This window comes from Sorex fumeus, unplaced genomic scaffold (genome assembly GCF_029834395.1).
Source record: "Sorex fumeus unplaced genomic scaffold, SorFum_2.1 ptg000024l, whole genome shotgun sequence".
Classification (NCBI taxonomy): Eukaryota; Metazoa; Chordata; class Mammalia; order Eulipotyphla; family Soricidae; genus Sorex; species Sorex fumeus.
In genome coordinates this window covers 49,959,387-49,971,752 of record NW_026606081.1, presented here as the reverse complement: position 1 = coordinate 49,971,752, position 12,366 = coordinate 49,959,387, and the positions used below count along the sequence as shown (strand labels likewise).

The 12,366-nt window shown below is 56.0% G+C and overlaps 1 protein-coding gene across 1 annotated transcript in view; it reads left to right on the top strand.

The window, feature by feature from the left end:
- The window catches only part of SCARA5 (scavenger receptor class A member 5), a 51,433-nt gene that overhangs the window by 20,620 nt on the left and 18,447 nt on the right, over positions 1–12,366 (top strand). Inside the window, exon 4 of the mRNA XM_056114228.1 lies at positions 7,841–8,515. Within this exon, the coding sequence (XP_055970203.1) occupies positions 7,841–8,515 (675 nt within the window). The remainder of the gene's footprint in view (positions 1–7,840; positions 8,516–12,366) is intronic.

Genomic DNA, 12,366 nt, shown 5'->3' with positions numbered 1-12,366 from the left:
GGCAGTGACCTACCCAGTGTCTCCTTGGAGCCCCCCCCAATGCCCTTCTCTGGGCGCCCCATGGGGACAGAGCAAAGGAGTGTCACCTCAGCTGCAAGTCCTGCCTGAGGTTGGTTGCTTCTGGAAACGGGCGAACCCGGGGTGTGCCTGAGCACCCACAGGCATGACTGGGCAGGGGCTACTCAACTCTCGGCCCAGTGCTTGGGGACCACGATGCCGAGAATGGAGCCCGGGGCTCTGGCATGCAAAGCACTCACTCAGCCCTTTCAGCTTCTCTTTCTGGCTGCATGCGTGTGCGCATGTGCGTGCGTGCGTGTGCGTGCGTGTGTGTGTGTGTGTGTGTGTGTGATATGTGTGCGTGGTATATGGTGTGCATGGTGTGGTTGGTGTGTGTGTAGTGTGTGGTGTATGTGTGGGTTGGTACATGTATGTGTGTGGTATAGGGTGTGTGTGTGGTGTGGTGCATGTATATGTGTGGTGTGTGTGGTGTGGTGTTTGTGTGTGTGTGTGTTTTAAATACATAAGCCAGGGCTGGAGACAGTTGCAGTGGGGAAGGCACTTGCCTTGCACCGGCCAGTCTGGGTTTAATCCTAGGCGCCACATATGGTCCTTCAAGCAATGCCAGGAGTGACCTCTGAGCACAGAGTCAGGGGTAAGCCCTGAGCATCACCAAGCACAGACACCCCTCTTCCCTCTCAAAAAAGCCATAAATGGTACTTTGCAGAGTCAGTGATGGGATGATTCTAAAGGCCTCTGCTTTGCAGTGGGCAGGCAGGAGGACTGTTTAAGTGAGATCCAGCAGGCTAGCTGTTTCATTGGTTTCTTGTTAAGTTTCTACTTTCCTTCTCCAATAGAATGGAAAGATCTGGAAGGACCGTTCGAGGGGCTGAAGCAGAGCAGTGCCTGCAGGCCAGGATGAAAGCTTGGTTAGTTCACACCCACCACAGATGTTCACAGATGTCCACACCATCGGGGGCTTTTGTGTGGATGCCAGACTGGCCTAGGCCGGCCAGGGAGTATTGAGCTGAGGATGGGCACCGGCACAGTCTGTGGATTCCACAGTGTGGGTGGCGAGCTGGCACTGATCAGAGGGTTTGATTTTGGTTTGGGATTGTGTGTGTGTGTCGGGGGGTGGGGGGGCGGAGGCCTACTCCTAGCTCAGTGCTCAGGGGTTAATTCCTGAGCTCACACAGGCAAAGGGGGCTGTTAGCTCTGGGCACCATCTTCCTAGCCTGCCACTAGGAGGTTTTCTTTTCTGTGTTTGGTTTTGTGGCCACACCTGGAGATGCTCAGGGCTTACCTCCATGCTCAGGGGTCACTCCTGGTGGGGCTTGGGGGCATTGGCCACGGTGCTGGGGTCAACCCCAGGTTGGTGCATGCAAGGCAACTGCCTTCCCCGCTGTGCTGTTTCTCCAGCTCAACCTCCAGCAACTTTTTTTTTTTTTGGTGAGGTTATAGTTTTGAACCACAACCGCAGTGCTCAGGGCTTACTCTTGACTCTGTGCTCAGGGATTATTCCCGGCAGAGCTCAGGGCACCTCAGAGTGGGGAGCTGGACACGGAACCCGGGTCTGCTACAAGCAAGCCAAGTTCCCTATCTTCTGTACTGTCACTCCAGCCTGTTGCAAACGGGGACTATGGCTAGCCCTGCCAAGCCCCAGGGTGGGGTAGGGGTAGAAAAGTTGGGGTGTCTGAATACAAACTTGGTCGGAATCTTGTGGCGGGGTGGGGGGCATATCCCTTTTTCACCAGGATAAAGGACGCTTGTGTTTGGAGCACTGCGGCTGGGCACGGTGGGTGCGGCAGGTGCTCTGTGCAGGGGAAGCTGCAGTTCATGCAATCCCCCACCCTCCCCGCCCCAAACCTCCTAGCCTGGCCTCAGGGCCGGCTCCCCTCAGAACCTGACTTTGTCCCTCTGCTTGAATCCTGCTCGGCAGCTGACAGGACTTGGTGCTGGGGAATTCACCCTCTCCTAAGCTCGTTTCAAATGCCTGAGATACGTGGCAAGCGTTGGCTTCGGGCTGAAGCAATAGCACGGCAGGGAGGGCATTTGCCTTACTTGCAGCCAATCTGAGTTCGATTCCCGGCATCCCATATGGTCCCCTGAGCACTGCCAGGAGTGATCCCTGAGTACAGAGCCAGGTGTGGTCCCAAAAAAGACATGAAAGTTGACTCTGGGCTTGTTCCACCCCTCTTGGTCATGGCCCGATGTACCAACTCATAAGCTGAGAGTTCCGGAACCAAATATTGGGGCCCAGAGTGAGCCCCTCCATCTACGATGCTTCAACAGTGACTGAACCTCTGTGCCTCGACGACCCCACTTGGAATACAGGGTGACAGTTATGTGGATCCCACGGGCTCCTGGAAAGATTCCCTGTATCAGAACGGGAAAGGCATCTGGAGTAGCGCCAGGCACACGAACAGCTCTTGGGAAACGCCAGCTATTACTGTTACTCTGTGATTTATTCCCACCCCCACCCCCGCTTGCGAAAGTCTAAAAGTTGAAGAATAATTAAAGCACATTAAAAGTCGGCCCGCCAACCAGAGAGATAAATGAGCTGTTTGCATAAACATGAATTAAGAGAATCACGCTGGGGAGACGGCTCGGAGCTGGGGACGGCAGACATCTGGAAGGCATCAAATGGGGCAGAGGGTGGGGGACGCTGAGAACATGCTGTGATTGTGCAGGGACAGGATCCATTGCTGGGGTGGGTCAGTGATCCCAGGAAGGGCGGGGGGCTGATAGAGGCCCAAAGCGCCACAGAGTCGCCACACTCCCCAGCCCCTCTCCGGGCACTTCCAGGGCGGAAGGCACCTCAGAGGACTGGAGCTTGAGCCTGACACACTCAGGGTCCTGGGTTCCGTCCCTGACATCGGATGGTCCCTTGAGCACTGCTAGGTGCAGCCCTGGTGGCCCCAGCTCTGCTGGGAAGTACCCCACCAAAACAGCAAAGGCCTCTTCTCAAATGCAAACGTGCTGACATGGAAAATGACCAGGTGGCATGGTGTGTCTGTGAAATGAATAGGCAAATGCACGGATTCACCTTTTTCCTTTGTTTTCTTTTTCCCGTGTGTGTGTGTGTGTGTGTGTGTGTGTGTGTGTGTGAGCATTTCAGGAGACCATATTCTGTGCTGGGGGATCAGAGCTGAGAAGTTGGTCACGAGCAAGGCAAGCACGTTTACCCCCCTGTGTTCTCGCTCCAAATGGACCCAGTTAAAGAGCTGGGGGCAGGCAGGTGGACAGGAAAGGGTCCCCAGGGCAGTGAAATTCCTGGGAAGTCATGAAACCAACTAACCCTAAGGCTGTCAGGACATACCATGTGGACACAGGAACAAAGGCCTGATAAGACCTTTGCCTGGTGCCAGCACAGACCGGAGAAGGCTGGACACCCCCACCCAACCCCCTCCAAAAGAGGCTCCAGCAGGAACAAAGGTAAATAAAAAAGAATTTCAGAGGGCCTGGAGTGAGAGCACAGCGGGTAGGGCATTTGCCTTGCATGTGGCCAACCTGGGTTTGATCCCCGGCATCCCATAGGGTCCCCTGAGCAAGGCCAGGAGTGACCTTCTGAGCATTTCCAGGTGTAATGCAAAAAGCAAAAAAAGAAAAAAAGAATTTCAGACACGACCCTCAGTTAATCCCACCACTTCCCCCTTTAAACCACCCTAGTAAGGGACTCTTACCTAGGCAGAAAGTCCCACGTGGGGCAGATTGGAAGAAACCCTAGAAAAATCAACTTGCACAAAGAAAGCATGTGCATAAGCTGCCCGAGTCCATGTGCTGCCTGTGTTCATGTGTCATGGCCAAGAGCATGTGATGCCCGGGCATATGTGTGACCCGCAAGTCCCCTCTTGAGATGTGGACTGTCAGGATTTCCTACCTAATGCTGGGTGTGTGCTAGGGCTCTCTCTCTGCCTTTGAAGAAGCCCGTGCCTCTCTCTTGAATTTATTACTCGGTCTCCTTTTCTCTCCCTCTTTCCCCTTCTTTACCCCTTATTCAAAAATCTCCCCCCCAAAAATTGTTTTTACTTCACTGCTTGTCTCCTCCTGAAATTCTTTTCTGTGAAAAGGCAAGGACCCCAAAGGCCTGGGCAAGACCTAGGGTTGACTTTCTTTTTCTGCAAAGGGGAATTCCTTGCTCCAGCCTGAGTCTATGACTCAAGAAATCAGGTTGTGAGGAATGTGTAGAACAAGTGGACATCTGGTATGGTTTGATGGCCACCTAGTGGGGCTGTGGGACTCAATGTCTATGCTGGGCAGGGTCTCATGGCAGACTTTATTGGTCCTAGACTTCCCAGCTGGTCCCAAGGTGGCAAAAGTGGATTGAGAGAAAGTGACCATCTCTCTCCTCACTGCTTCACATAAGTCACCTGAGGGTCCGCTGGCATCATTTAAGTGGCAACCACAAAGGGACTGTAACCTCTCCGGGGACATGGCTCAGCAATAGAGTATTTGCCTTGCATGTGTGACGCCATCGGTTCGATCCCCAGCACTGCTGTCCCCAAAATGATAACAAAAAATAAAGTTTAAAACAGCAGAAATCTGTGTTGGCGTTAAACACTGGTGTGATTTGGGAGATGATTTGGCTGGAATTTTTATGAGTCATAAAAATGTCTCCACCTTTTGATCGATTTCAACTTTGGGGGGAAGTGTTCCAGAAGTTGGGGTGGACTGTGCACCTATTTACCACGGTCGGGGGGGGGGGGGACGGTCAGAGGCAGGACAGAGAATGGACGGATGACAAGGCCTGCCTGCGAGAGTCTGAACCTCTGGCAGAACCTCAAACCAGGAAGCCAGAAGGATGGGGGAATGCTGGTGAAACCAGAACCACAGGCCCTTAAGAGACAATGCAATGAACCAGAGTCCAATGGCGAGGACCAGGTGCGTATGAGGGAGCCCGCGAGGAGGAGAAGGGTGGGGGCGGGGACCCATGGCTCAGCATCAGGTGCTCCCAGCCCCCCTCTGCAGCACAAAAAAGGAGAGGGAGAGGGGGGACCAGCACGGCTTTTCCGTGGGGCCAAGTAGGAATGTTTCTTTATTTGGACGTTTATGCTAATGCTGGTTGTACAGCGAGCCACCCGCAAAGACCCGAATGAACGTGGCCAGGCAGTGGTAGAGGGCTCAGAGAGTCGAGGCCCCAGGGAACCCGAGTCAGCCCCGGATGTGGGACCCAGAGAAGCGGCAGCAGGGCTGGCAGGGGGCCAGGGGCCCCTGGGAGAGGTGGGAGGGAAGTGGGTGGTTGTCTGGACCCTGGAACCTTCTCCCCGTTGGAAACCCAGATGCCTCATCTCCAGGACCCGCCTCTCCGCTCTCTACGTGCTGTGTCTGGTGCTTGTAGTGTGTGTGCACACATGTGCCCCCTCCACAGACACACGTGCCCATGCGCACACGCATACATACACGTGCCCATAGACATGTGCCTCCCAACACATACATACACATACATACATACACACATGGACAAACACACCTGTGCACACACACGTGTCCACACACATACTACACGTGTACATGCACACATGCACACACAAGCGTGCTCATAGACACATGCCCCCCACGCACACACACACACATGTACACACACATGGACAAAGACACACGTGCGCACACACGTGTCCACACACACATACACATATGCTACACACTCATACATGTGTGCCCCCACACATGTGCCCCTCCCGCATACACACATACATACACACATGGGCAAACATCCGTGCACACACATGTGTCCACGCACACATGAACACACATACACGCACATATACACACATACACACAGCTTTCAGACGCCAATGCAGTCTGAGGCCTTCCTGAGCAGAGAGTTCCTGTGTTTTCCGGGCTGGGAGCAGCGTGTGGATTCACTTCCTCAGAACCTTTGCTTCTGTCCACGCCTGGCTGTGCTGGCAGGGGAGGCTCGCATTTGAGCCATGTGCCCACCCCTGGCTCAGTCTCTTCCTCTGTAAACTGGGGGAGATTTGATGAAAGATTGCAGACTCCAGGCTCACGATGGACATCTCAGGAGCAGAGGAGACTCTCCTAGAAGCACAGGTGTGGCCACATCACTGGAGGTATTAGGCTCAGAATGAAGGAGTTGATCCTTCTGTATTTCTGGAAACCCACGGTTAGATTGGGCACCCCCGTTTAACGAGAGGGGGCCATGACCGAATGTGTGGGGAGGAGGCAGCCTGGGACCCCGCTCCCAGCCCAGTCTATTTGGCTCCTTTCATAGCGGAATCCCTGAACAGAGAGAACAAGGGCCGGGGAGAGAGCTCTGGCTTCAAGGCTTTGCATGCTTCCGGCCCTGATTTTGATTCCCAGAACCACAGGGCCCCTGAGCACCCCTGGGTGTAGTCCAGGAGGCCTCCATATACCCAGTCTAGCACAGTGCAGGTAGCCCACAGCACTGGCCTGAGCACGAACCCTTAGGCTTATGGGTCAGATATCTCAGGAGTGGCCCAAACCCTCTGAGCACTGCTTGGAGCCACCCCACAAACAGAGGGGAAGCTGTGAAGCTGAGGGCAGGACAGTATCCTGGGAGAACCCTGCGACCACGCCAACATGTGAAGATGATGTGATGTTTGATGTGGAGGTGACGTTTCATGTGATGCTGAGGCTTCATGTGGAGATGACATTTCATGTGACAATGTTGCATGTGACAGTGATGTTTCATGTGGAGAGAATGCTTCATGTGATGATGATGTTTCATATGGAGATGACGTTTTGTGTGAAGATGATGTTTCACATGGAGGTGATATTTCATGTGGAGATGTCTTCATGTGATGATATTTCATGTGGAGATGATGTTCATGTGAAGATAACACTCATGTGGTGATATTTCATTCTAAAATTACGTTTTGTGTGGAGGTGACACTTCATGTGAAGACGACATTTCCTGTGGAGATGACATTTCATGTGGACATGTGGAGGTAACATTTCATGTGGAGATGACATTTCATGTGGAGGTGACATTTCATGTGGAGATGATGTTTCATATGGAGGTGATATTTCATGTGGAGGTGACGTTTCTTGTGGAGGAGACATTTCATGTGGATATGATGTTGCATGTGGAGATGACATTTCATGTGGAGATGATGTTTCATGTGGAGGTGACATTTCATGTGAATATGATGTTGCATGTGGAGGTGACATTTCATGTGGAGGTGACATTTAATGTGGAGGTGATGTTTCATGCAGCGGTGATGTTTTGTTTGGATCCACCTCATACCTGACATCAGTGAACCTGTACCGTGAAAACTTTCAGGCTCTTAAAAAATTCCCAAGATGTTGTGTCCAGAGAGACAGTACAGTGGGCAGGGCAGTTGCCTTGCAGGTGCCTGACCCGGATCCCATTCTTGGCACCCTCTATGGTCCCCCAAGCCCTCTGGGCGTGGTCCAAAGCTGAGAGTAAGCCCTGAGCAGAGCAGGTTGTTGTCCCCAACCCCCTCCAAAAAAATTCCCCAGCCCAGGGGCTTGAGAGATACAAGGGTAAGACAGGGTGAAGGCCTTGCACACTGCCAACTCCAGTTTGATTCTCAGCACCAGGTATGGTCCCCCCAAGCCCCACCAGGAACAGGACCTGTGCACCACTGGGTGTGGCCCATACTGCCCCCCACAAAAAATAAATAAACAAACGAAACGCCAAACCTTAGCCTAGGGCTATTTCCCCAGGCCAGGTGATTCTAGTGGGCATGCAATGCCCCGCCCAGTGCTGGGTTCCATTGCCTGGATCTCATCGCCCTCTGCTTCCCATGCACGCATCTTTATTGGACACCTACGGCGGGCCCAGTTCTGGCCGGGTCAGGTTCCTGAGCTCATCCGTCCCCCTCCCCGTTCTCCACAGTGTCCAGGCCCCAGAACGCCCCCGAGGACCTGAAGGCGCTGGCCGTGCACGTGAACCGGCTGAACGAGAGCCTCCGGGAGCTGCAGCTGCGGCTGCTGCAGGCGCCGCTGCAGGCGGAGCTGGAGGAGCAGCTGTGGAAGGTGCAGGAGGCGCTGCAGAACCACACGGACTCGCTGCTGGCGCTGGCGGGCACGGTGCCGCGGCTGGAGGGCGCGCTGGGCGCGCTGCAGGTGCAGGCGGCGCAGGCCGAGCAGGCGGTGGCCGCGCTGGGCGAGCGCACTGGCCAGCAGAGCGACGCGGCGCAGCTGGAGCGCTACCAGCTGCAGGTGGACAGCAACCGCTCCCAGCTGCTGCTGCGGCGCCACGCGGGGCTGCTGGACGGGCTGGCGCGCCGCCTGGCCGGCCTGGGCGAGGAGCTGGCAGACGTGGGCGGCGCGCTGCGGGGCCTCAACCGCAGCCTGGCCTACGACGTGGCGCTGCAGGGCACGTGGCTGCAGGACCTGGAGATGCTGGTGGTCAACACCAGCCTGGACACGCGGCGCCTGCGCCTCGGCCACCTGGGCCTGGAGCGGCAGCTGCGCCAGGAGCTGGCCGTGCTCAACACGGTCACCGAGGACCTGCGACTCAAGGACTGGGAGCACTCCCTGGCGCTGAGGAACCTGACGCTGGCCAAAGGTAGTGCACACCCGGCCCCCAACACCCCCGCCCCCCCCAACACACCTGCCTCCAACACACACACACTCCACCCCCCAGCACACCTGCCCCCCAGCATTCCCGACCCCCTCACACATATCCGCCTCTCCAGCCCGGGTGCCCTGGCGACCCACACCCCGTCCCTGTGTCCTAAAGGCCCACGTGGCTTATGTCAACTCCCAAGGTGAGCATCCTCTCGCCTGGCTAAGCCTCTGGCTGGCAGTGTGATACTGAGAGTGGCAGCAGAGAGGGATGGCCAGCCCCAGGCTGCAGGGGAGGACATGGAAGTGCAATGGCCAGGGCTGCCGGGACAGGCCCTTCCGGCTAGTGGCTATAGCTGAGCGGTTCTGACTCAGCCCTGGGCCTCGAGGGTCCATGGAAAGCTGGTCTCCTGGGCTGGAGTGATAGTCCAGCAGAAGGGCACTGGGCCCATCTGGATTTGATCCCCGGCACCTGTAGGGTCCCCCGAGCACCACCAGGAGTAATTCCTGAGTGTGGAACTGGGAGTAACCCCTGAGCATCACCGGGTGTGGCCCCTAAACAAAAGGGGAAGAGAAAAACGGGGTCTCTGCATAAAAAAAAAGGCTAGCCCTGGGAGTAAGAAAGCTGGTCTCCGGATTTAAGTGTGATGTGTCCACTCAGATGAAGGGAGGGGGCGCCCCCACCCCCGGAGTCCCATAGGCCTCGCCTCCCTTCCACAGCCTCTCTCTGTCCCTACTGAAACCCCATGTCCAGGCAGCCACGTCCCCTGCTCATGGCCCACCCCAGCTTCCCCTGGTCAGCGACAGCCCCGCCCCCTCCCCCAAGCTTACAGCAGGGGATCAAAATGCCCAGTGCTAGCCCGTCTTCAGAAGCGGCTCTCAGGAAGTCTAGGGACCCCCTTCTACAATGACAGTGCTCTGGGGCTCAGGGGGCTGACCCAGACACCTGGTGGGCTGCTGGCCGGAAGCCCAGCACAAGCCCCACCTTCCAGGATAGGCCCCGCCTCCCGGGAAAGGCCCCGCCTCCCAAGACAGGCCCCGCCTCTCAGGACAGGCCCCACTTTTTTCTGCCTTCTCCAGCTATTCAGCTCCGGGGCAGGCAAACAGCTGTCTGAAGGGGCCAGCCAAGGTTAGCTAGTAAAGGGACCTCGGTGTCAGGGGACTGATAAGAGCTGTGTCTGGTCCAGCCCATTTTGGCCAGGCTGGAGTGGACCTTGTCCCATTTTTTTCCCCCAAGGAACACTAGACACATAAGATGTTGTAGAATCTTCTTTTGGCAGTGGTGGGGATGGAAGCCAGTGCCTCACTCCTGCGGGGCATTTGCTCTTCTGAGCCGCATTCCTGGCCCTGTATTGGAGACTTGCAGCTGGACTCCAGGGCTGTTTACCATCCCCAGGAGCCCTTCTGTCCCTCTGACCCTCTGAAGCATCAGTGTAAGTGGGGCTTTCCATGACCGCGGGACATTCCAGAGGCCAGGACGGTCAGGGATGCTGCTTTGTTCTGCAGCAGAGTCTGGTCCATTAATGAGGGCAGGGCTGGGTTCATGCAGAAAACCACTGAGAGCCCGAGAGGGCAGAACTGGCTCCCCAGGGCACACTGGCACCACCTGACCAGTTGGCAAGAATGGTGGCACACAGGGGTTGGTACAGCTTGGCATCATGAGGAACATGTTGACATGTGCCAACACAGGCTGGCAGTGACTAAATTTGGGTGGTGCTGCCTAGCATAGGTTGGCACGTATATACACTTGTTGGCATAGGTAGGCACATATTGGCCCTTACTGGCATCAGTTGGCATTGGCTGGCACTGATCGGCACTGACACAGGTGGGCATAGTCTGGCACTACCTGGTTAGCATCAACTGGAGCCAATTGACTGGGTTGGCATTGACTGGTACCATCAGGCACAGATAGGCAAAACCTGGCATAGATGTACACTAACTGGTGGCATAGATTGGTACTGCCTATCACAGGTTGACACAGGAACTGACTGGCACTGGTGGGCATGGATTAGCATAGGCTGGTGCAGACTGATATGGTTTGGTGAGGGTTGGCATCGACTGTCATGGGGTGGTATGGTCTGGTGCCATCTGGCAAAGTCAGCACTGACCAGCACAGACTGGAGCCATCTGATACAGGTTGGCACAGACTGGCACATAATGGAAGAGACTGACCCACATTGGCACTTCCTGGGTCTCACTTTTCCAGTCATCTGGCAAGGTTGGCACCCAGGACTTTAATGAGAGAGCACTTAGGGGCTGAGAGATAGGACAGCAGTTAAGGCATTTGCCAAGAACGTCCCCAGCTCAAGTACAATTCCTGGCACCATGTGGTTCCTGGCATGGCCAGGTGCAGCCCTGCAGACCCCAGCATGGGGAGCCTGGGCCCGGTGCTTGAGCACTGCAGGCCGAGCAGTCTCACCCCTCGGGTGTTTGCACTGACCCGAATGGCCAAGGGTCACCTGTAGGAACCCACTGCTCCTGAGCACTGCTTGGGAGACCCCCAAATTTAATAAAAAGGGGCATTCAGGGGCTGGAGCAATAGCACAGCAGCCAACCTAGGTTTGATTCCCAGCATCCCATATGGTCCCCCGAGCACTGCCAGGAGTAATTCCTGAGTGCATGAACCAGGAGTAACTCCTGTGCATCGCCAGGTGTGACCCAAAAAGCAAAAAAAAGGGGGGGGGCATTCACAGGCCAACACCCAGGCCCCACTCCCCTCCCCACTGTCCACCCTCATGTGGCCCCTGGGCCCAGCTCCCAGCAGCGCCCACAGGGGCAGGACCAGGAAGGGGTGTGGAGCAGCCGTGGACCAGCGCCGATGGCTCCCAGCAGGGTTTCTGGCCCAGGTGTGTGGACACAGGGCTGTCCTCGAGGCTGCAGGGGGAGCCTGGCTGTCCGCCCCAGCCCCTCTGGAGCGGAGATTCTCACACAGCCACCCCTGCGCCTCAGCCCACGGCCTCCTCGGGCCCTTCCACTTCTCGTGCGCCTTCCCTGCTGTGGTCCGACCTGTCCTGCAGCCCAAGCCTCAGGGTGCCTTCTCGGCTCTTCGGTGATGCTTGACCCTCATGTCCCCTGAGCCCGCTGCAGCATATGGTGCCACCAGGACCCCTTTCCCTCTCCTGCAGTCCTCCCCTCACTCCCAGTCCCAGCCAAGGCGGTCGCCACCAGAGCCGAGGAGACAGAGCTCTGACTGGCTTTAGAGGAAGGGGCGCTTCTGCAGCACATCTTTGCTGTGTTTCTGTCCGTCTGTCCAAGCGTCCGTCCTACCCTGACAGGTCTCTGCACACGCTGACACGCACATGTGCACGCACACACATTGAGTAAGTGCATGAACACACACATGTGCACGCGGCATATGTGCCTACACATATGTGACGTGAGCTCACACGCATGCAGTACACCTGCGCTACACATGCAGCGCACGTGTGCAACATGTGCTCACATGTATGCAGTACACACGTGTGCACACATGTATACACACATGCTTCCGCTCTGCTCCTTCCGGGCTCAGAACACACAGATCCGCTCCTGAGGGTTTGTTCCAGGAGGGTTAACAGATTCTGTCTGTCGCTCCTGAGCTGATTTTCCTCCTCCCGCTGTGCTGCAACTGGCTAGGAGCTTGCGCTCCTGTTTGGCCTCTGTGTCCAGTTTCCACGGGGCTTCCACTGTGCTACTGTAGTACTGCATCTGTCGGAATGTATGTGCGCCTTTGAAAGATGCAGTAACTGAAGTGGTCACAGAAAGACTGGGGGGGAGGGAAGGAAGTAGCGGGGGGGGGGAGGCACACACACACACACACACACACACACACACACACACACACACACACAGGAGAAAGTGTGAGAAAAGCTC